The sequence below is a fragment of the Cnephaeus nilssonii genome (assembly GCF_951640355.1).
Source record: "Cnephaeus nilssonii genome assembly, chromosome: 5".
Taxonomy (NCBI): Eukaryota; Metazoa; Chordata; class Mammalia; order Chiroptera; family Vespertilionidae; genus Cnephaeus; species Cnephaeus nilssonii.
The window spans coordinates 7,269,107-7,293,529 of NC_137076.1; the positions used below are offsets into that span (position 1 = coordinate 7,269,107).

At 47.9% G+C, this 24,423-nt stretch overlaps 1 protein-coding gene and 1 pseudogene across 4 annotated transcripts in view; one reads left to right on the top strand and one right to left on the bottom strand.

The window, feature by feature from the left end:
* The window catches only part of RNF130 (ring finger protein 130), a 124,116-nt gene extending 105,434 nt beyond the window's left edge, over positions 1–18,682 (top strand). Inside the window, exons 8-9 of one of the 3 annotated variants that reach the window (XM_079772821.1) lie at positions 17,231–17,318; positions 18,191–18,682. In XM_079772821.1, coding sequence (XP_079628947.1) covers positions 17,231–17,318; positions 18,191–18,338 — 236 coding nt within the window. In that variant the 3' untranslated portion in view covers positions 18,339–18,682. Of the gene's footprint in view, positions 1–352; positions 532–17,230; positions 17,319–17,529; positions 17,549–18,190 lie in introns of those variants that run through there. The other 2 variants (XM_079772820.1, XM_079772822.1) reach the window with 2 other exon arrangements.
* Positions 1–24,423, bottom strand: part of LOC307100408 (glyceraldehyde-3-phosphate dehydrogenase-like) — a 1,087,365-nt pseudogene that overhangs the window by 754,167 nt on the left and 308,775 nt on the right. The window lies entirely within an intron of this gene.

Below are 24,423 nucleotides of genomic sequence, written 5' to 3' on the forward strand. Positions count from 1 at the left end.
CATTCAGTTGTGGAATTGTCCCCACCTTTTAAACAAGTGGTCGGCAAACTGCGGCTCACGAGCCACATGCGGCTCGCGAGCCGCGGTTTGCCGCTCTGTTGACTAATGAGTTTGCCGACCACTGGCCCACACTGTTCCCTGCATTTCTTTGGGAATACTAACACGGGACCGTGGATCTGAAGCTGCCGAGTTCAGGGCAATGCTGATGGCTGACTGGCTTCCCCAGTGGGCTTGGGAAATAGCGGGGACCGCCCTAGGCCGCTGTCAGTTAGGATCCCTTTCTCTATTATTTTAAAACCTGACAACTACCCTTTAACTAATGCCTGACCTGTCTCTTCCTTTTATCCCATAGGGTAGAATGGTTTTAAAGAAGAAACAACTGCTTTCTGACTGATTGCCTTGAAGGGAAAAAGAACCTATTTTTGTGCATCATTTACCAATCATGCCACACAAGCATTTATTTTTAGTACATTTTATTTTTTCATAAATTGCTAATGCCAAAGCTTTGTATTAAAATAAATAAATAATAAATGAAAAGGCTGTGCTGTTGCGTGTTATTCGCCCACTTGTGTTTGGAAGGCTGATTTGGGGATCACATGCCCAGATTTCCGTTTCAGAGACAGAACGTGCTCGTGACTCCCCCTGGGAGGAGCCGTGCCCTCTCTCTGTGGGCGTTTTCATGTTGGCTCCTACTGTGCCCAAATAGGACCCCAGCCTGGGCGCCTTGGTTGGTAATGCCCTTGGGGCTCTTCAAGGTCACCATTCACTCTCTGATCGCATCTTGTTCCTTTGTTTGTGGTTGATGTCCCTCCAGCCACAGCGGCAGCTCCAGGGCAGCTGCAGGGACATGACAGTGCATCGCCTGCCACTATCCACCTGCCTAGTAGAGTGCTTTGCACATAGTAGGTGCTCAATAAATACTTGTGGGATGAAGGGTTGAGTGTAAGAAAAAAATCTCCAAAATTCGCACTGATTAATAAGTCTGTCTGACTTCTTTAAACCTAGTTTTTACAGCATCAGCATCCTTTTAAATATAGCAAATTCTAAAAAGTTGGATGAAAGCAATTTTACATATATAAATGGAATATTTTTGCTTTATTGATGAGGAAAATGTTGAAATATTTTGTTATATTGAGTCATAAGAGCTTGAAGAATTATCAGTCTGTGTTTCACTCGAGGATATTTTTTCCATGGATATTTTTGGAGAGAGTGGAAGGGAGGGAGGGGGAGAGAGAGAAACATCAATGTGAGAGAGACACCTTGATATGGCTGCCTCCCGCACACGCCCCAACCGGTGACCCTTCGGTGCACAGGCCCACGCTCTACCACTGAGCCACACCGGCTGGGGTCGTATGCGTGACATTTTGAGCACTGAGTTCTCAGCCTTCCACCTCAGCATACCTGAGGATGCGAACATATTCCCGTTGGTAGCAGGGTCCTTCAGCAGTCATGCTCAAATTGGTAGGCTGGGTTGAATATTTTTTTCTTTTATTTTCTTTTTTTTTTTAGCTATAATTCACATACCATAAAATTTACCTTTTTAAAGGGTAAGTCATTTCAGGGGTTTTTAGTATACTCACAAGGTTGTACAACCATCACAACTGTCTAACTACGTAGCATTTTCATCACTCAAAAATGAAGTCCTGTACCCATTAACAGTAACCTCTCACTAATCTACTCTCGTCTCTATGGATTTACCTACCGTGGACATTTTCTATAAATACAATCATACAGTCTGTGGCCTTTTAATCCTATATAATAAAAGCCTAATATGCAAATCGACTGAACGGTGGGACGACCGGTCGCTATGACGCACACTGACCACCAGGGGGCAGACGCTCAACACAGGAGCTGCCCCCAGTCCACAGGCCCTGACAGGCAGCGGTGGGGGGTGGGGCCAGCAAGTGGACAGTGCCAGGCTAGCCAAGGCGGGTGCCAGCGGGGGCCCCTCGATCACCCTGTCAGTCACCCCACAGATCAACCCTGATCGCTGGCCAGGCCTAGGGACCCTACCTGTGCGTGAATTTCATGCACCAGATCTCTAGTGTGTGTGTGTGTGTGTGTGTGTGTGTGTGTGTGTGTGTGTATATATATATATATATATATATATATTTTATTGATTTTTTTATTGATTTACCCTTTGTTCTCCCTGTGTGACCTACAATAATAATCTGCTTCATGTTGATATTTACTGCCGTGTTGCTGACAATTACCTGAAAGAGAAGTTGGGGTGCTTCACTGGGCTGGAAAAAGTTTAGCTACATCAGAAAGCAGGTCTAATTAAGCAAGTTTATTCTATATCTATAAAAGGCTAAGTTGACTCGCGCCTGCACGATACATATAAAGCTCTTGCTGGTGCCAATCACAGGCGTGTGTTTCCATCTGTCATTGTCAATCATGAATTTGGTTGACACTTCTATTATAGAGAAAGGGCGAGTAGCGATATTAAAATATTTCTTCTAATTAATTTTCTTTCAATGTGCACAAATTCGTGTACCAGGCCACTACTACATAGATAGTTAACTCTATGTATTCTATTAGTTTCAGGTGTACGATATAGTTATTTGACATTTATATACCTTACAGTGCTCCTCACACTAAGTGTAGTAACTATCTGTCACCATGCTAACTTATCACCATTGTTGACTATATTCCCCTTCACCTTTTTCACCCCTCCCCTCTGACAACCATAAGTTTATTCTTTGTTTCTTGATCTGTTTTTGTTTTGTTTGTTCTGCTTTTTAAAAAAAATTCCACTTATCAGTGAAATGCAGTATTTGTCTTTCTCTGTCTTATTTCATTTCACATAATACCTACTAGGTCCATCTATGTTGTCTCAAATAGCAAAATTTCATTCTTTAATTGCTGAGTAATATTCCATTGTGTATATATACCATATCCTCTTCATTCGTCTATCAATGAACACCTGGTTGCTTCCGTATCTTGGCTATTGTAAATAATTCTGCAGTGAACATAGTGGTGCATGTTTTTCAAATTAGTATTTTTGTTTTCTTCAGATAAATATCCAGAAGTGGGGTTGCTGGGTCATATGGTTGTTCTATTTTTAGTTTTGTGAGGAACCTTCGTACTGTTTCCCCTAGTGGCTGCACCATTTTGCAGTCCCACCAAGCATGCATGAGGGTTCCCTTTTCTCCACATCCTCACCAGTGCTTGTTGTTCGTTGATTTATTGATGGTAGCCATTGTGACAGGTGTGAGGTGATTCCTCATTGTGGTTTTGATTTGCATTTCCTTGATGATTAATGATGTTGAGCATCTTTTTGCTTTTCTATCAGCCATATGTATGCCTTCTTTAGAAAAATGTCTATTCAGGTACTCTGCCCATTTTTTACTTAAATTGTTTGTTTTTTTAGTGGTAAGTTGTATGAGTTCCTTATATATTTTGGATATTGACCCCTTAGCAGATATATCATTGGCAAATATATTCCCATTCAGTAGGTTGTCCTTTTGTTTTGTTGATGGTTTCCTTCACTGTGCAGGAACTTTTTAATTTGATAAAGTCCCATTTATTTATGTTTGCTTTTATTTCCCTTGCTCAGACATATCCATAAAGATAATTCTAATATTGATGTCAAATAGTTTACTACCTATGTTTCCTTCTAGGAGTTTTATGGTTTCAGGTCTTACATTTAAGTCTTTTAATTCATTCAGAGTTTATTTTTGTATATGACATTAGACAGTGGTCCAATATTATTTTATTTTCTTGCACACGTCTGTCCAGTTTTCCCAGCACCACTAGTTGAAGAGACCGTCATTTCTCCATGGTATATTTTGCCTTTTTTTGTCTTCAATTAATTGATCTTATAAGCAAGGGTTTATTTCTGGGCTCTGTTTTTGTGTCACTACCATACTATTTTGATTATTATAGCTTTGTAGTTGTTTGAAATCAGGGAGCCTGATATCTCCAACTTTGTTCTACTTTCTCAAGATTGCTTAGCTATTTGTGGTCTTTTGTGATTCCATATAAATTTTAGGATTATTTGTTATACTTCTGTTAACTTAAAATGCCATTGGTATTTTGATAGGGATTACATTGAATCTGTAGCCTGCTTAGTGGTCATTTTAACAATATTAATCCTTCTAGTCCTTGAGCACAGTATATTTTTCCATTTATTAGTGTCCTCTTTATTTTCTTTCTTTAGCATCTTACAGTTTTCAGAGTACAGGTCTTTCACCCCCTTCATTAAATTTATTCCTATTATTTTATTCTTTAGATGCAATTGTAAATGATGAAATTGTTTTTGTAATTTCTTCTGATGATCATTCATTATTGTGTGACATATTTCTGTATATTAGTTTTGTATCCTGATACTTTATGAATTCATTTCTTCTGTTAATTTTTTGGTGGATTCTTTAGGGTTTCTACACATAGTATAATGTCATCTGCGAATAATGACAGTTTTACTTCTTTCTTTCCATTTTAGATGGCTTTCTTTTTCTTGTCTGATTGCTGTGGCTAGGACTTCCAATACTGTACTGAATAACAGTAGTAAGAGTTGGCATCCTTGTCTTGTTCCTGATCTTAGAGGAAAAACTTGCAGTTTTCACCACTGAGTATGATGTTAGTTGTGGGATTGTCATGTATGGCCCTTATCATTTTAGGTAAGTTCCTTCTGTACCCACTTTTTTGAGAACTTTTATCAGAGATGATTGTTACATTTTGTTAAATACTTTTTCATATGATTTTTATCGTTGGTTTTGTTGATGTGATGTATCACACTAATTGTTTTGTAGATATTGAACTGCCCTTGCATTCCTGATATGAATTCCACTTGATCATGGTGTATAGGCTTTTTAATGTATGTTGAATTGAGTTTGCTAGTATTTTCTTGAGAATTTTTACATCTATGTTCATCAGGGATATTGGCCTGTAATTCTCTTTTTTGACCTGGTTTTGGTATCAGGTTAATGCTGTTCTTGTAGAAGGAGTATAGAAGCCTTCCTTATCAATTTTTTTGAATAGTTTGAGAAGGATAGGTATTAATTCTTCTTTAAATTTTTGGTGGAATTCACCTGAAGCCGACAGGTGCTGGGCTTTTGTTTTTGGTAGTTCTTATTGTTTCAAGTTCATTGCTAGTATTTGGTGTGTTCAGATTTTCTGTTTGTTTCTGATTTAGTCTTCGAAGGTTGTATGTTGTTAGAAATGTATCCATTTCAGTTGTCCAATTTGTTGGCATATAATTGTTCAGTGTTCTTTAATGATCCTTTATTTCTGCGGTGTTGATTGTAATCCCTCTTCTTTCATTTCTAATTTTATTTATTTGAGCTCTTTCTCTTTTTTCTTTTTAATGTTATTTCTTCTTTTTTTTTTTTAATTGATTTCAGAGAGGAATGGGAGAGGAGAAAGAGACAGAAACATCAATGATGGGAGAGAATCATTGATGGGCTGCCTCCTGCATGTGCCCCACTGGGGATGGAACCTGAAACCCAGGCATGTGCCCTGACTGGGAATCAGACTGTGACCTCCTGGTTCATAGGTCAACGCTCAACCACTGAGCCACACCAGCTGGGCTCTTTCTCTTTTTTCTTGAAGAATCTTGCTAGAGGTTTATCCTTTCAAAGAACTAGCTCTTAGTTTCATTGATCTTTTCTGTTGTTTTATTTTGTCTGTTTTGTAGTTTCTGATCTTTATTATTTTTTTCCTTCTACTTTGGGTTTTGTTCTTTTTCTAGTTTCTTCAGGTGTAAAGTGGATTGTTTGGTTTATTTGGGATTTTTCCTGTTTCTAAATGTAGGCCTGTAAAGCTATGAACTTCCCATAAAATTTGGAAAGTTGTGTTTTCATTTTCATTTGTCTCAAGGAAGTTTTGGGGGATATTTTTTGTGATTGTTTGCTGTGATTAATTCTCACCCAAGGGTATTTTTTCCATTGATTTTTAGAGAGAGTGAAAGAGAGGGAGAGGGAGGGAGGAAGAGAGAGAGAGAAACATCCATGTGAGAGAGACACACCCATTGATTGCCTCCTGCACATGCCCTGACCTGGGCTGGGGATTGAGCGTGCAACTGAGGTACACGTCCTTGACCGGCATCAAACCCGTGTCCCTTTGGTCCTGAGACCAACACTCTAACCACTGAGCAAAACCAGCCAGGGCTGATTTCCTTTTTGATCCATTGGTTGTTTAGTATCATGTTGTTTAATCTCCACATATGTGTGTTTTTTCCAGTTTTCTTCCTGTAGTTGATTTGTGCCATTGTGGTCAGAAAATATGCTTGATATAATTTTAATCTTATTAAAGTTGAGGCTTATTTTGTGACCTAATATGTGGTCTATCCTAGAAAATGTTCTATGTGCATTTGAGAAAAATGTGTAATCTGCAGTTTGGGGATGAAATGTTCCTTGAATATCTATTAAGTTCGTCTAGTCAAATGTGGCATTTAAAGCCATTATCTCCTTGTTAATTTTTTGTGTGGATGATCTATCCATTGATGTATGTGAAGTATCAAATTCTCCAGCTATTGTATTACTGTTAATTTCTGCTTTTATGTCCATTTATACTTGCACCTATGTTGGGTGTATATATATTTATAATTGTTATATCCTCTTTTTGGGTTAACTCCTTTATAATTATGTAATATTCTTTTGTCTCTCTTTTTAATATATTTTTATTGATTTCAAAGAAGAAGAGAGAGGGAGAGAGAGAAATATCAGTGATGAGGGAGAATCATGGATCTGCTGCCTCCTGCACGTCTCATGACTGGGGCTCGAGCCCGCAACCTGGGCATGTGCCCTGACCGGGAATCAAACCGTGGCCTCCTGGTTCATAGGTCGATGCTCAACCACTGAGCCATGCCGGCCAGGCTCTTTTTACATTCTTTGATTTGAAGTCTGTTTTGCCTGATGTGCGTATTGCTATCCCAGCTTTCTTTTTATTCCTTTTTGCATGGACTGTCTTTTCCTACCCCTTCACTTTCAGTCTGTGTGGTTTTTTATCTAAAGTGAATCTCTTAGGAGCAGCATGCAGAGGGGTCTTGTTCTTTTATCCATTCAGTCCTTTGATTGGAGCATTTAGTCCATTTACATTTAAAGTAATAATTGAGCCCAGCCAGGGTGGCTTAGTGGTTGAGAGTCGAACTATAAACTAGGATGTCACTGTTCAATTCCTGGTCAGGGCACATGCCTGGGTTGCCAGCTCAATTCCCAGTAGGGGGCATGCAGGAGGCAACCGATTGATAACTCTCATCATTGATGTTTCTCTCTCTCTCTCTCTCTCTCTCTCTCCCTTCCTCTCTGAAAAATGTATTTTAAAAATTGGTAATAATTGATAGGTATGTGCTTATTTTGTTAATTTTTTTTTTGGCTGTTTTTGTTCTCTGTTCCTTTCTTCTCTTAATTCCTTTCCTTTTGATTTGCAGATATTCTTTAGTGTTTTGTTTGGATCCTCTATATTTTTTGTAGGTGTTTGGTTTGTGGTTACCATGAGGTTCATACATATTCATATATATATATATCTCAGTCTATTTTAAGCTGATACATGTTCTGTATCTTTTTGTTTTATGTATACCTTGACTAGTTATAGTTAATGTTGCTACTTTTGTCTTTTAACCTTCATATTAGCTTTTTAAGTGGTTGATTTACTGTGTTTGTTATACATTTGCCTTTACCATTGAGATTTTTTTCTTATTTCTGGTTATGGCCTTTTCTTTCTGCATAAAGAAGATTTTTTAACATTTCTTGGAAAGCCAGTTTAATTGTGATGAAGTCCGTTAGTTTTTGCTTATCTGGGAAACTCTTTCTTCTTCAGTTCTGAGTGATAACCTTGCCAGGTAGAGTATTCTAGATTGTAGTTTCCTTTCTTTCAGCACTTCAAATATTTCCTGTCACTCCCTTGTGGCCTGTACATTGCTGCTCAGAAATCAGCTGATAGCCTTATGGGGTTTCCCTTGTATGTGACTTGTTTCCTCCTTGCTGCCTTCAAAATTGTTTTTTTTATCTTTAACTTTTGCCATTTTAATTACAGTATATCTTGGCGTGAGCCCCTTTGGGTTCATCTTGTTTGGAACTCTCTGTGCTTCCTGAACCTGGATGTCTGTTTCCTGCCCCAAATTAGGAAAGTTTTCAGCCATTATTTCTTCAACTATACTTTATGCCCCTTTTCTAAATCCTTCTAATATGTTCTTCATTTCAGTTACTGTCTTTTTCATCTCTGATTGGTTCTTTATTATATTTTCTACCTCTTTGTTGAAGTTGAGTTCTTTATCGGGCATAATACTTACCTCTGTTTCATCAGTGTTTTTCTTCCGGTATTTTTTGTTTGTTTCTTCATCTGAGGAATGTTCTGTCTCCCATTTTTCGTTTGACTTTGTGCTTGTTCCTGTGAGTTCGATGAAATAGCTCTCTCTCCCAGTCTTGCAAATGTGGTCTCTATGTAGACTGTGCCGGATGGTTTGGGTGGGCTGTTCTTGGGCAGGGTGGGTGCGTGTGGGTGCCTGGTGGGCTGCGTGGCCAGAATGAGTGGGTTCCAGCCTGGTGTGTGCTTCCTCGCTGCTCTGATCCAGGCGGGCTCCCCATTGCTGTAACTGTCTGTTGCCATCGCACGCCCTACTTGTTCTGCACTTTCTCCACGGGACAGCCCTGTGCGAGGTACCACAGTGTTGCGCTAGGTCAGGGGAGCCCCCACGTGTGTGTGCAACCCAGCGGGCGCCTACAGCTGCATCCTGCCGCGCACTGGATCGGTCCCCAGCTGAGGGGCCCCGTGCACGCACTCTTCTGCTGGAGCTAGCTCCGGGGGTGACGGCTGGAGACTCCTCGCAGCAGCCCCGCACTCTTGAGGCGCCCAGCCTGCGATATGTGGTCCATCTCACGTGTTGTACAGAAGCTGTTCTACTGGCCCTCACTTGCCTCTCAGGAGGAATTGCTCTAAATAGAGGTGTATGTTCTGTGTGTTCTTAGGAGGGTCGAGCTCAGCATCCTCCTACACCACCATCTTGGACCTGCCTCCCAAGTTTTTAATTTTGATGGGAATGCAATGTGCCTGTTTTTTCTTTGGTTTGTGTTTTAGGTGTCATATCTAGGAAACGATTATGTCATTGAAGATCACAAAACTTCCAAGAGTTTTATAATGTTCACAGAGCATGGCTCTCCACGAGGAGGCCCCGGAATTTTGGAAGGAGTGAAGTAGATGCAGGTTGGCTCCTTGAATTAAAAGAATGGGGACACAGCCCTGGCCGGCCTGGCTCAGTGGATAGAGCATCAGCCTGCGGACTGAGGGGTCCCAGGTTCGATTCCAGTCAAGGGCACATGCCTGGGTTGCGGGCTCGATCCCCAGTAGGGGGCGTGCAGGAGGTAGCCGATCAATGATTCTCTCTCATCATTGATGTTTCTATCTCTCTCTCCTTCTCCCTTCCTCTCTGAAATCAATAAAGAAATATATTTAAACAAAAAAAAGAATGGGGACACAAAAGAAAGCGGCGGAGAGGGGAGCTGGTTTAGAACGTTATAGCTCAGAGCTACCTAACAGACAAGCCCACGGGCAAGAAATAGGGTTGGCACCGTTGGGTCAGTGACAAGAGGAAGATTCTCAACGCACATAGGTAAAGCGACCTCTGGGAAGACTCCCTCGGACAGGAGAGCAGCAGAACCACCTGAAGAGGGAAGCTGGAGATCTTGCTGGAGAGCGTTTTCCTTACTGAGGAGCCAAAAAAACAGGTCCAAGTAGCAGGAGCCGGGCAGCATCAGAGCCGAGCTCAGCCTGAGGATAAGGTAAAGGTGAAGCCAGAATGAGAAGATGCCCAGGAGGGAAGCTGGGCAGTCTCTGAGGAGGCTTTGAAAACCAGAAGAAGTCTAGCACATCTGTAAAAGTTACAGTTCCTTCACTCCGGTTTTCTTTAAAGTTTTTCATAAAAGTTCCTTTTGAAGAAAATGTCAGTTGGTCTTACCTAACCACGCAAGGGGCAGGAGTTTCCTCCGCCTGAGTCAGAGCCTCAGGCAAGCTGCCCGCTCCTCCCTCCCCTCCCCCGCCCCCTCACGCCCCAGGCCTCGCCGCCTCCTGCTCCAGGCAGAGGCAGAGGCAGAGGCAGAGGGGTCCTGGCAACAGCCAGCCCGACACCTCCCTCCCTTCCGGAGGCTCTTTCCTCGTGACCCACGCACACCGCACATGACTACGATAGGAATGGCCCAGGCTCATGGACAGAGAAGAGTCATTCAAAATTCAAAGACACGAGTGATTTCTTTCTCTTCAAACCCAGAAAAACGCATTTCCAGCACTTGCTTTTGGTCACATACTTAACAAACTGTAATAGGGGGTTACGTCCTAGGGATTTGGGGCAGTTTATAAAGGCAAAAAGTAAAACGTCCCAGTTACTTTTTAAAAACTCTCAAATCACAATGAAAGGCTGACAAGTACAGCGACTGCAACTTCCTCTGGGACATCAGTCATGTCCTCATGCCACCGTCACTGGGAGGAATTGACCTCCAGGCCAATTGGCTGTGAGGACCAGCTGCAACTACAGTGGGAGAGCTGCTGTGCAGGAGACACCCTTATGGGGAAGGACTTGCTTCAGTGGGGCTTTGGTGCTCACTGAGTCTGCCCCTTGAGTGTGCCGCTTATGGGTCTGAAGAGTTGTAATCTGGGATGGTCTGACACTGACCACGGGTTACACTGGCTCTTGGGTCACCAGGGAGGTGCAAAGTCAGCCACTGCCCAGGGCCACCCAGCAGGAGCTACAGAGAGATCTGCAGATTCCTCCTCTTTGTATCACGTTTGCAAGTGCCCAGATGAGGCCCAGCTGTGAAGCAAGGCAGGCTGGTGCAGGTGCCAGGTGTTGGGCCTTTTATTGATAGGTTTAGGGCTCCCTGACCCAGCTGCAGCTTGTTTGACAGATTTTAGTCTGAGCAAGGACAGGCCATTCATATGCAAAAGCCGCTGCACACAGCTTAGGTGTGGTTGTAAACTGGATGAGGCAGGGTCTTAGGGAATCACCAGGGTGGAGCAAACAGAAATGGCTGCCAGTCAGCTGTGCAACCCAGCATAGAAACAATGATCCCTGCGAGCATCTCCGTCTGGGAGGAAGCTGCCCTCACGTTCCTGCCCCGATGCCAGACAATCCACTTCCTCCTCATGTGTGTCTGTCCCCCAGAGCCTTGCTCTGGTGTGGAGCTCAGAGGAAGTGGGACCTTGTAAGTTCAGTTCATGGTGCTGGCCTTTTAAGAGGAACAGCTGGACATCCAGCAGCCTCTGTGTCACTGAGCCCCAATCCGTACTGGTTTTCACAGCTCATAGTTCTTACTGCCTGTAGGGACTTTTCTTCCCAGCTCTGGGACCCTGGGCTGGGGGGCTGGTGTGGGGCTGGGACCCCTTGCTCCTCAGGGCAGCCTCTGCAGAGACAATCGCCCTCCTGATTAAAAAAAGGCACTCGTGGGTGCCAGACCAACCCGTCCCATGCCCCTCACCTCCTACGAGTCTCAATGTGCTTTCTTCTTTACTGCTCTAGTTGTAGGACTTACATTCAGCCAGCTTTCCAGCAGTTCTGGATGATGGTTGTTCTGTATTTTAGTTGTAATTTTGATGTGGTTGTGGGAGGCGGCAAGTGCAGGCATTTACCTATGCCGCCATCTTCAAATCTCCCATCTCTTTTTTTTTTTTCACCCCCTTGCAACACATCCTCCAGTTTCCCAGGGTCTGTAAGAAAGCCTCTTATCTATAGTTCGTAAGGTGAATAATCATTAAACAACTGTGATCCTATTCTTACTGTGTGTTCTTCCCCCTATACGGGGCGGGGGGGGGGGGAGGGGGGGAGGGGGAGGGAAGGAGAGGGAGAGTAAGGAGGCAATAGAAACATTGATGTGAGAGAGAAACATCATCGACCGCCTCCCATGCATGCCCTGGCTTGGGATAGAATCTGCAACCTTTTGGTGTACAGAACAATCCTCCAACCAACTGAGCCACCCAGCCAGGACAACATAGAGTGTTTTAAGAATTAAATGTAGCATCCCAGAAGAAAACTACATCTTTGAAGATCAGAAATCTCAGGAAAGGGTTTCCCCAATACTGTCACAGACTCTCTGATGGTTACATTTGTCAGTAGGAAGGACCTATGCTTTTGTAAATGTTTCCTGTCTTCATCTTAACCTGACAGCTTTCTCCTAAATGACTCAACTCTGCACAGTTCTTTTCCCAGTTGGCATCTACATCAACAATTCCCCCAAGGCATAGACAAGCTTCCATTTATCTTTGCTAGAAATGAATCAGAAAACAAGTACTTAACAAAATTTGAGACCAAGAATATTGGAAACAATAGATTATCAAAATATATATATATATATATATATATATATATATATATATATATATATATATATATGGATCATAATATTCTTCTTCCACAATATTTAGAGATTATTCTACATCAGTGCATATAGATCTGTCTGCACTCTTCTCTTTAATATTAATAAATGCATTTTATATTGAATCAATTCTAAATTGATGGACATTTCAGTTATTTAAAAATCTTCATAATTTCTATGAAGGCCATATAACTGCCAAAACTGATGATGTACATAAATAGCAAGGGTGGCTAATTTCTGGGTTCTAGATTGTCTCTGGACACAAATTAGTTACCCCTAATTGAGATAATATATATCCCTGTCAACTCAACTTTATATAGTATTTATGGGCACAGTGTGAAGAGACTGAAATAAAGTATATTGAGCCCTAGCCAGTTTGGTTCAGTAGATAGAGCATCAGCCTGCAGACTGAAGGGTCCCAGGTTCGATTCCAGGGATGTGCAGGAGGCAGCCAATCAATGATTCTCTCTCATCATTGATGTTTCTAGCTCTCTCTTCCTCTCTCTTCCTCTCTGAAATCAATAAAAAAATATTTTTTAAATAATAATAAAGTATATTGAGTTGTGCTTATGAGTAGTTTATGGTCTAAAAGGGGAAGAAAGATATAAAACAGCAAATAGGACAATACACATAATCAGATATTTATATTTTGCAGAGGATTTCAAAATCTCTTATTTTTTAAATTGCATTTGTCAGTTTCAGGATTCTAAAATCTAGAAGGGACTTTTAAGCCACACTAGGGAACCCGAAGCCATTGATAATAAGTTGATTAGGTTTCTGCTTCTGGTAACGACATTCTAGCTTGTAGTCCAACCAGCATACCAGCAAAACCAGCAAATAGGGGAAAGCCTTCTTTTGAATATTTGATTTTAAGCCATTGAAGAGCTGTAAATACAGTGAGGACCTTAGGTACTAAGAGCCCAGAAAAGGAAAGTTCAGCACTGGGCATTTCAGGCATTTGCTGTCATAAACAAACACTGTGAAGTGGCTAAATGTGGGTGAAAGACACAGAGCTGAGGAGCCCGGCAGTCTTAGTGTGCTTGTGAGACAAACTGGGGTGTTCAGGGCCCACCAAGGAGAACAATCCCTGATGAACACCCGAGGCTTTCCATTGGACTCCCCAAAGCTCTGCATCCTGCAACTGAGGATGAACCAGAATCTGACTAGCCCAACTCTGCCTCTGCTTAATTCCTAATTGGATTCAAGTGATATGCCGTATCCTAAAAGTGATTTATCCCTTCCTAAGGCAATAAGAACCCTATGGAAGACACCACCATCAGCAGCCTCTGTTTATCTCCACATTTTTCATATGCAATGTGTAGCAATCCATCAAAATACCAGGCATATTATTATAGACTAGGGGCCCAGTGCATGAATTTGTGCACCTTGAAAGGAACTGTGGGCCACGAGGCTGCAGTGGGCACAGGGGCGGGTCTCGGCCCATCCTCCATGCCCCCACCCAGCCCCTCCCACCATGGCCCCCAGTCCTCTGTCTGCCGGCAGCCCTGCTCCTGCCGCCACCGCTCCCACACGCTGATGGCACCGGCCCCGCTCACACCCGCTGACGGCGCGGAGCGATTGGGGCCGGAGCCAGCAATGGGTACGAGCAGGGCCAGTGCCATCAGTAGGTGGGAGCGGTGGCTGCTGCCCAAATCGCCCCTCAGGAGCAGGGGGAGGTGGAGAAGCCATCAGGGGCAATCGGGGCTGGCAGCCGCTGCTTACACCCACTGATGGCACCGAGCAATCGGGACCGACGCCAGGTGCCAGCAGCAGGTGCAAGTGGGGCCGACACTGGCAGTGGGTGTGAGAGGTGGCTGCTGGCCCTGATCACCCCTCAGGAGCAGGGGGAGGTGGAGAAGCCCTGAGGGGTGATCGGGGCTGGCTCCAGATGCCAGCAGTGGGTGCAAGCGGCGGCTCCAGCGCCAGCAGCAAGTGTGAGCGCCAGGCGGGAGCAAAGAATTTTCAGTAACCACCAGACGCTTGCCCTGATGACAGTGACTGGCGACCCCCTTGGTCTGGTGCCCCCACTCACCTGCTCCACCATCTCACCGCGGCCAATGCCCACCATGTTCCGCGCATGCCCGCTGGTGGTCAGCACATGTCATAGCGACTGCTTGTTCAGTTGTTCCACTTTTCGGTCTATTTGCATATTAGGGTTTTTATTTATATATATATAAAAACCCTAACATACATACATATATACTAGAGGCCCAGTGCACAAAATTCATGCACGGGTAGGGTCCCTAGGCCTGGACGGCAATCAGGGCCAATCTGTGGGGCAACCAGCAGGGTGATCAGGGGGGCCCCCCTGGTACTCACCTTGGCCAGCCTGCTGCCGCCTACTTGCTGGCCCCACTCCCCACCACCACCGCCGGTCACCTCCCTCTGCAGGGCAACCAGCAGGACAATCAGGGGACCCCACTGGCACCCACCTTGGCTGGCCTGGGGCCTGCGGGCTGGGGCAGCTCCTGTGTTGAGCGTCTGCCCCCTGGTGGTCAGCACACATCATAGCAACTGGTTGTTCCACCAGTTGTTCCGCCATTCAGTTGATTTGCATATTAGGCTTTTATTATATAGGTTACAATGGAATATTATCCTATCTAATGAAAGAGTAATATGCAAATTAACCATCACTCCACCACACCCACCAGCCAATCAGGCGTGATTATGCAAATTAACCCAACCAAGATGGCTGCGGCCATGGAGAGAGCAGGAGGGAGGCTTGAGTTTCCCCGGCGATAGAGGAAGCCAAGCTTTCTGCATGGTAAGGATTAACAACAACAAAAACACAGGCATACCAGAAAACCAAATGACCAAAAAGTAGGAAAAACAAAAAATAGAAATAGATCCACAAGAAATACAAATATTGCAAATATCTGACATGGACTTTAAAATAACTTTAAGTACTTTTAGGAAACCAATGACAAGATGGATAACTTTAACAGTTAAAGCTGTAGTAAAGATAGGCTAGCAGATTGCTGGAACAAAATAGTGCCCAGAAAAACCCATAACTATAAAAGCAATAGATTTTCAACTAAGGTCTCAAGGCAATTCACTGGGGAAAGGCTAATTCTTTAAACAAATGATGCTGCAACTATTGAACCTATCCATAGGCAGAAAGATGAACTTCAATCTTTATTTCTCACCATATACAAAAATGTATTTGAAGTGGTTTATCTAAATGTAAGAACTAAAACTATAAAAGTCCTAGATGAACACATAGGATAAAAATCTTAATGGCCTTGGGGTTTGCAACTATTTCTTTATCCTGCTACAAAAGCATCGACTCTAGAAAGAAAAATCATTAAATCAGATTTTATTAAAATTTCAAACTTTTGCTCTTCAAAGGGCACTGTTAAGAAAATAAAAAGGCAAGCCACAAACTGGGAGAAAATATTTGCAAAACATGTATGTCTGACAGAGGAGCTGTGTCCAAAATATTCTTTTAAAAAAAAAACTCCTACAACTCAATAATAGGAAGACAACCCAGTTTTTTAAATGGGCAAAAGATTTGAGCAAAATGCTTCACAAAATAAATACAATTGGTATGTAAGCACATGGAAAGTGCCAGAAATCAGGGAAATGCGAACACGCCACAGTGAGCTGCTACTGCACTCCTTCCGTGGCTCACACGTTAACGCGGACTGTGTGCGTGCTGGGAGGTAGAACGCACACAGCTGGCAGGATGCTCAGAAGTTCAACCGCTTTAGAAACGTCGACTCACATCTCTTCAGCCCTTCGCTCCTAGAAACCCACCGAGGGCAATGGCAGTCAGACTCACACACACGTCCAGAGCAGCTTTATCTGTAAGAGCCAATAAATTACTGTCTGACTCCACTTACATAAAGTTCTAGAAAGATACAGACTCACCTCATCTACCTGGGGGTACGACTAGGGTGGAAAGAAAGGGAAGAATTATGAGTCACCAGGAAGTTTTGGGGGAGATGGAGATGCTTGCTGTCTTGATGTCAGTGATTGTTTCAGGGACGTGTACATAGGTCAAGACTCATCAAATTATACATTTAAATAGGTGCATTTCGTTATATGTCAGTTATACCCCAATAAACCTGCAAAACGAAACACAGTCATTCAGAAAAGGAAATGCAAGCATGGCTTAGCTCTGAATAGCACAAATCGTCAAATAACGTAAACACTGAATTTTCTTAAAAATATAATTACGCTGAGGCAGTGGGAAATGTGTGGCTGTTTAAAGGGGTAGATGGGGGAGTCCTCCACAGTGGGGGTTCAGCAGGAAACATGCTAGTTAGAGACATGGAGGGAAGTATGCCACGAATCAGCTCCAAGCGGCTGTCTCTGAGGAAGGGGGTCGCAGATTACTGGTCTTCACACATGTGGGAGGACCTGTCAGAGCCCTGTTAAGGTATAACTTTAATATAAATAAAAACTTGTAGGGCACTATCAGAACCTCAGAGTCACAACCCCAGTCTGCCCCGGGGTGAAGCGGCTCTGTGTGCCCCACCCCGGGCTCAGACAGGAGACACGGGATTTTCCATGTGGTCGCGGGTCCCTCGGTCCCAGTCTTCACGTTTGCGAGTGGAGGCTGTGTAAGCGCACCAGGCAGCTTTTGCTCTGAAGAGCTCCAGGCGTTCTCCTTTGGGGACCCAAACGTTGGAATTGAGGTGTTTAACCTTTTGCACTCGGATGTTGAGTGTGACTCGACACGGTTAGCATTAGAATAAAGGAATTGAGAAAAAAGCAAGCAAGTGCAAAGGGTTAAAGTTGCTTAAATGGAGGGATGCCTGAACTCTCTGAATTTTTCTCATGGTAAGAACCCAAAATAAAGTCACATATTTGAGAAGTGTGATGCTTTGAAGGTAATTCACCTTCTTTCCTCCAAGCCACGTGGGAAGCGGGGGGAGGAGAGGCCTGATGACCTAGTAAGTCTGTGCTTCTTGTTCCTTCTCCAGGTGGCCACTTCTTCCACCGAAGCTCTCTGTCCCCGCGGAGCCTGGTGTATGAAAGTGAATTCTCCACTCTCGAACCTTCTTTGGACATGTATGATGAGAACAAAACCTGATTTTTTAAAGGGGGCCGTGGGGGGTCACCTCTTCTGTGATGGGATTTATGATCACCTTTCTTGTTTTGTGTTCTTCTGTCAACGTCTGTTTTGGAAGAACGGCAGCGCTTTCCAAGCTCAGGTTGGGGCTCAGGGTTAAATTGCAAAGGTCCCCCCTGGTGAGGCTTTGAGAACAGCCTTATTTCCCAGGTGACCTGGTGGCACCCAAAACCCGCCCGAAGCTGGCCACTGACCACGGGCCCCGACAAGCCTGGCTGTTTGCAGAAGAGGCGGCCCAGGGCGAATGGTGCATCGTAAACGTGTGTCTGAACAGCCATCTGCTCTCCGTGTCGGGGTGATGCTGGCATTTTTAAATACCTTTGTGCTCCTCACTTACGATGCCCACGGGCGCGCTTCTTACTGACGTGGGCACGAGTTGCTGCTGCATGGCCCACTCTGTATCTTCCTGTCTCTTAATCTACTTCCTGTTAAAGGCCTCTTTCTGAAGGCTCCTGAGAGAAAGCCTCACCTTTTGTCCCTCTTCTGAGACTGACCGCCCAGAGCGTCGCCACGGGCTGCAGGCGGGCTGTGCAGGACAGGCAGGCGTCCCCGTCGTCACAGAGCATGACCTGAGGTGTCACGTGCTTATGTGACCACCGAACCCTAAAGGCTCTGTCCCCGAGGCCTGTGACTTATTTGCTTAGCAACCACTGAGGTGTGGGGGGGGGCGGGGGGGGCTCCCAGGAGGCCAGCCTGGCAATCATGTCAGCGTGACAGCCAGTGGGTGTCAAAGTCAGAAGGGTTCTGCGTGGTTTTGTTTAGATCGCATCCCCCCCTCGCTGGCAGACACGGGATGAGCACCTCGCTTCAGTCTTCACAGGTCCAACCCAGTGCTCTCCACCAGCCTTGGCGTCGGCATGAAGAAGGCGCGGGAGCTTCCAGAAGAAGACGTGGTGGCCCGTGCAGCGCAGATCTGGGACACGTGCCCTTCCTACACACCTGGGAGGACATCAAGTTAACATCACAAGAAACACGCATTTTAAGAGTAATCCCAACACGGAATCATGATGAGCAAATTTACGAAACATCTAGACATCCTTCTTGCTCAAGGACACACCCTGGTTCAGCCTGTTTCTCCTGGTGACAGCCACGAAGAGGTGTCAGAGCCCTCCCATCTTTTTATGAGAAAGGCCCCCAGTCTCGGACGCCGAGAGTCAGACCAGCAGCGCACCGCACCGCACCGTCCCCACGCTGCTCTTCTCACGGACCTGTCAGCCAGGAGCCGGAGGGGACACTTGCCCTTTTCCGCGGGCTCCGGCTCCTCTTTCCCAGCGTCTCCACGTGCGATTTGTTGCTAAGATGCCTCAGACACAGTTAGGCCCAGAACAAAACCTGCCTGAGGATCGCCGCCTCGGCCGACCGGCAGCATTTGGATTTTCGTCATTTGAGGTTGGAACAGTGCAGAGTTTAAGGTCCTGGCAGGTTTTTCTTTTTCCCTTTACCCAAGGGCTTTTGCTTGTTTCCTAGTTATAGTCATTGCACTATAAAATATTTTTTTATAAAAAACAGTTTCAAGAAGCCCTGTTGGTAGACAGGTTTGCCACTGGCTCGGCCGGAGTCCAGGCGCCTGAGCGCCGTCTGCAGCGGCCCCAGACCCGCGCCGGCCTTTGGGTTGGTTCGGCTCTTCCGGCGGGAAAGGGCCGGTTCTGACCTGCTGGCCGCACCAGCCTGCTTTTCTGAACCAGAACTCAGATCCCAGCGCAGCATTTCCTTCCCACTTGTGCCGTCTCACAAAAGCCGTTAGGTTAAATTACATTACTTGGGAAGAAATTTAAAATCCAGGCCCCTGAAAATCCACTTCTTGGCATCGTGTTTGAATTTCTGGTAAATCGAGGGCACAGGTTTCCTGCCGAATAACCGAGGTGTTTCTCACAGGGAGTGCCCTGCGGCTAGTGCTTCAGACCCAGCCAGACCCTCTTTTCTGGACCTCGGAGCCGCCTTCCTTCTCAGCTCCGCGGTGCCCTGCGCTGTCCGGGGCAGAGGCTTCTCCGCAGGCCGTGCGCTCCGGGCCGAGCGAGGGTGGCACGATCGTCTCCAACAGCGGCCTCTGTGCTGGCGGATGAGCTGAGCCAAACCCTCCGCGAGCCCCCCCCCCCCCCCCCCCCCCGGGCCTGGCGGGCGGGGGCGGGGCTGGCAGGAGGGCTGCTTGGGCCGGAGCTTCCTGAGAACGCAGCTCCACATGGGCTCCTGCCCCAGAAGCTCAGCTCGGAGCTGGGTGGCCAGGCGCTGGGTGGCCAGGAGCTGGGTGGCCAGGCGCACGCGGTTAGGGCTGCGGAGAGGTGCCTTTTCCACATCCTAAGAGCGTCTCAGCTGTTGCAGATCTCAGCACCGCGGGTGTTACCGGGAGTGCATGATAGCCTCTGATCGTTTGGGGGGGTGCAGTGAGGGGGACTATTTGAAGATAGAGGGGCAGAGCAGTGACTTCCGCCACAGACCGTCCCTGCAGTGGCCTCCGCTGGCAGCAGACCCAGGTGCGTGTGGGCTGAGGTCTGGAGCCGCAGGAATTGGGTTGGGGCAGTTAAAATGCAAATGCCTACAATTTGGTGATTTTTAACTTCCTAAGGGAAGAACTTTCTGTAGCCCTCCTCTCCGGTTACTTCAGGCTCAGAGCTGTCCGCAGGCGGAGGCCCAGGCTGGGGCGCCCGGGGCGGGGCGGGGCGGGGCGGTGGGGGGTGCTAGCGGGCAGCGTGTCCGCCCGGGGCCGCCTGCCGCTGCCCCCTCGGGACCACCAGTTCTACCACCAGGGGGTCAGCAGTACCTTGTAAAGTCCGGTGAGCCCCACTTTTTAAGAAAGGCTCCATCTCCCTGCCCCTCCTCAGGCCGGACTCAGAGAACGCCCAGGAGGCACCCACCAGCCGCCCGCGCCTGCCACAGCCTGGCTTCCAACGATGTGGTTGTGCCTGGCCAGGTGGCTCAGGTGGTTGGAGCATCGGTTCAACTCCCAGTTAGGGCACATACCTAGGTTGTGGGTTCAATCCCTAGTTGGGGCACATACAGGAGTGTGGGAGGCAATCGAATGTTTCACATCTATTTCTCTCTCTCTCAAATCAATAAAGACATATCCTCCAGTGAGAACTTAAAAAGAGATGGAGTCACAAAGGGTTTCAACAAAATAAGGTTGCTAAATATAACTAACTTGATGTTTCCTATGGGCTTTAAAAGTTCTTCTCATATTTTTATTACCCCTCACGTCCAATTCTCTCCTTGATCTACATGTTAAACAAAACTGGTTTTAACTGGCCCTGGTGGTGTTGTCCAGTGGTTAGAGCATCATCCTGCCCACAGAAGGGTCACAAGTTTGATTCCCGGTCAAGGGCACGTACCCGGGTTGCAGGTTCCATCCCCAGCCCCTGTCAGGGCAGATGCAGGAGGCAACCGATTGATGTGTCTCTCTCACATAGATGTTTCTCTCTCTCTCCCCCTCCCTCCCTCCCTTCCACTCTCTCTAAAAAGGATCAATTGAAAAAATATCCTCGGGTGAGGATTAACAAAACCAAAACAAAGCAAAACTGGTTTTTAATGGAAGGAAAATCAAAATGCCGCCTTGCCGTTGACCTTTATTATTTATGCAGTGTTTCTGCTGTAGGCAAACAAGGAGGCAGTGTTGATGGCAGGTCACCGTGACACGTGGCTGCTGCTCATAAATATCATGGAACAAAAGCACTGATGTCCGGAGGTGGGACTTGGAAGGAAGAAGGTAGGATCATAAGGCTGATTCTGTCACAGACCTTTATTTCGTTCTCACTGTGTGCCAAACACAGGCGCTCAGAGTTCAGGTGAACCCAGCGATGATGACGATTTGGCTGTCATAGGACACCGGCACACCAACAGCCAACTGGGCTTTGCGACCAGATGAAATGAGGGTGAGTCATGAAGAGGGGGTTGCCCAGGGCGCACACGGGCGTGGTGCAGCGTGGAGAGGCCAGGAAGCACCTCGAAAGGCAGCACCCAGTGACGGCAACGGGGCTGACCTGGGATCTTCCCTCTCGCACTTCTCCCCAGCTCACGCCGTTTTTCTGTTTTCTCCGCTCTGACTTGGGGAAGAAAGGAGATATGTTATGACACGTGTCTCCTTGGGGCTTGTTGGTGTCAGATGCTAGGCAGGAAGCTTTGCTGTAGAGAGGGCCTAAATCTCTGTTTAGAGGGAGAGCTGGCGTCGGGGTGGGCTGGGTAGGCACTGCCATGCCTGGGGCCGGGCCTGCCTTAAGCAGAAAACTTCCCAGTTGGGCCCAAGACCGGGATCTGACTTAAAGTGGGAAAGAAGGGAGCCACGAGATTGAAGCGGAAGTCCAGGTTGCTAGTCGTGGTGGCTGGGGAGGTGTTGGTGGAACCCGGGGAGAGCCCTGTGGGAGCTGGCAGGGCGTCCAGGGCGGCATGGGGACCCAGCGCTGAGTCTCCAGAGAAATTTGGGGAAGGAAGAGTGATCAGGGCGTGGCCCCTCTGCGCATCAGACACCTGGGAGCTGTTTTAAATGCACGTGTCACCTATACCTACCACAGGAGTCCAGCTCAGTGCAGGCCCTCAGGTGCCCCCAACCGCCTCTTTCCTCTCTCTCTCTCTCTCTCTCTCTCTCTCTCACACACACACACACACACACACACACACACGCACACACACACACATACACACACACGCACAGAGTATGTACACTGGCACATGCACTCTCCTTCCCACACACACACCCTGGAGTTAGAATCCCACAGGGAATGTCTCCCGGCCCTGGTGTTCCCTTATTCCAGAAGATGCTGGAAGCCAGCGTGGGTCTCCGGTTGTCCAGTGACAGGCGAGCCAGGCGTGGGTAAGGCCCCGGGAGGCCGACGGCGGTGCGGGCAGAAGGAGCTGCGGACAGCCACTGTTTTAGGAAAAGCACTGAGTGTGACTCCTCACCCACTGCCTGAAACGCTTGGGATCCGTGCAGAAGGCGCTCCCTGGCCACCACGAGTGCGGGCGACACTGGGACACCCGCAGTGTAAGGCAGCGTCCTCCCTGCTGAGAGCAGTTTTCTTCCGACTTCGTTGGTAAATTGTCCCAAAGCCCCTGGACCGAGGATGAGCGTGAGTGTGCGTGTTTGTGTAACATCCGGGACGTGGTTGCGCTCCTGTCCGCAGGACTGGGAGGCGCCTTGTGCAGTTTATGTATGTAACAGCTGAGAAATTACACGGAGACACGTGTGCGGGGTCCTGCCTTCTGTCCTGACGTGTCTCCTGCAGAGGCCGCCTCGCTGCCCGTGGCTCAGGCCCAGCTCACTCCACCGCCAGGCCCGGGAGAGCGGTCGGGAGCCCCTGCAGCCAGGGCGGCTCTGGGGCGTTGGACAGCGGAGGTGTGCCCTTTCCGAAGGGTGTCCTGGCCGATCCCCGCCCCCTGCGCTGGAAGGAAGGAGACGGGTCCCCGGCAGCGCGGCCGAGAGCAGTCCCCTGTGTTCTCAGGGCTGCGTCCCAGGAGACGCGTCAGCCGCGGTGGCGGAAAGGACATGTCTGCCTGCGCTAAGACCTGGCTCGTGGTCCCGCCAGGCCCTCCGGGGCCTGGCCCGCGGCCTGGGACTGACCTGGGGTTTTCCCTCTCGCACTTCACCTAGCTCACGCCATTTTTCCGTTTTCTTGGCTCTGACTTGGGGAAAAAGGAAGAAACTTTACGATAAATGAAAAACATCAACACTTTGAACTTCATACAACTGGAGTGTTAAACTTTCAGGTCTCAGTGCCGCTGGAGTGCCAGACCTCGGTGCTGGGCCCCCATCCTCCCGCGGACTCTCCCGCGGCCGTGTAGCTGGAGACACGCGGTGTGCCCGGAGACACGCTGTGTGCCCGGGGGAGACATGCGGTGTGCCCGGAGACACGCGGTGTGCCCGGGGGAGACATGCGGTGTGCTCACAGACATGCGGTGTGCCCAGAGACACGCGGTGTGCCCGGGGAGACATGCGGTGTGCCCGGAGGGATGCGGTGTGCCCGGAGACATGCGGTGTGCCCGGAGACATGCGGTGTGCCTGGAGGGATGCGGTGTGCCCGGAGGGATGCGGTGTGCCCGGAGGGATGCGGTGTGCCCGGAGGGATGCGGTGTGCCCGGAGGGATGCGGTGTGCCTGGAGACATGCGGTGTGCCTGGAGGGATGCGGTGTGCCTGGAGACATGCGGTGTGCCCGGAGGGATGCGGTGTGCCCGGAGGGATGCGGTGTGCCTGGAGACATGCGGTGTGCCTGGAGGGATGCGGTGTGCCCGGAGACATGCGGTGTGCCTGGAGACATGCGGTGTGCCCGGAGGGATGCGGTGTGCCCGGAGGGATGCGGTGTGCCTGGAGACATGCGGTGTGCCCGGAGGGATGCGGTGTGCCCGGAGGGATGCGGTGTGCCCGGAGGGATGCGGTGTGCCCGGAGGGATGCGGTGTGCCTGGAGACATGCGGTGTGCCCGGAGGGATGTGGTGTGCCCGGAGGGATGTGGTGTGCCGGAGACATGCGGTGTGCCCGGAGGGATGCGGTGTGCCCGCAGACACGCGGTGTGCCTCAGGAGATGTGAGGCTGGACGGCTTGGCCTGGCTCTGCAGCCGGGAAGGACTGGCCTCTCAGAGGCAGCGGGCCTGGCACAGACCGTGGGTGCAGAGGCAGCTGCCAGAGCGCCGGGCCGAGCCCAGTGTGGGCCCAGCCCAGCAGGAAGCGCCCTCCTGTGGAAAGCTGAGCTGGAGGAGGGCCTGAGCACCTGCTCTCCGCTGCAGGGCCCTTTGCCCGGGACAGCGCCCAGCCTCGGTCTGTTTTAACGCTGGGCCGGAGCAGTTCCGTGCTCTCCAGTCCACGGTGGTCCTCGTGGGGTGCCAGTCATGGCCCCTGATGCCCTCAGCAGTGATCCCCCCCTCTCTCCAGAAATCTCTACAGCTACTGGCAACTATCGAGTCACAGATGATTGTTCTGAGCTATTTTTACAAATTTAACCCAACACACGTGAACTCTAACTTGCGTTCAGAATTATCCTTCATCCACATCTAAGGCCAGGTATATGTACACTGTGTGACATTGACGGACTTTTCTAGTGACTGGGAGGAACCAAGCCGAGATGT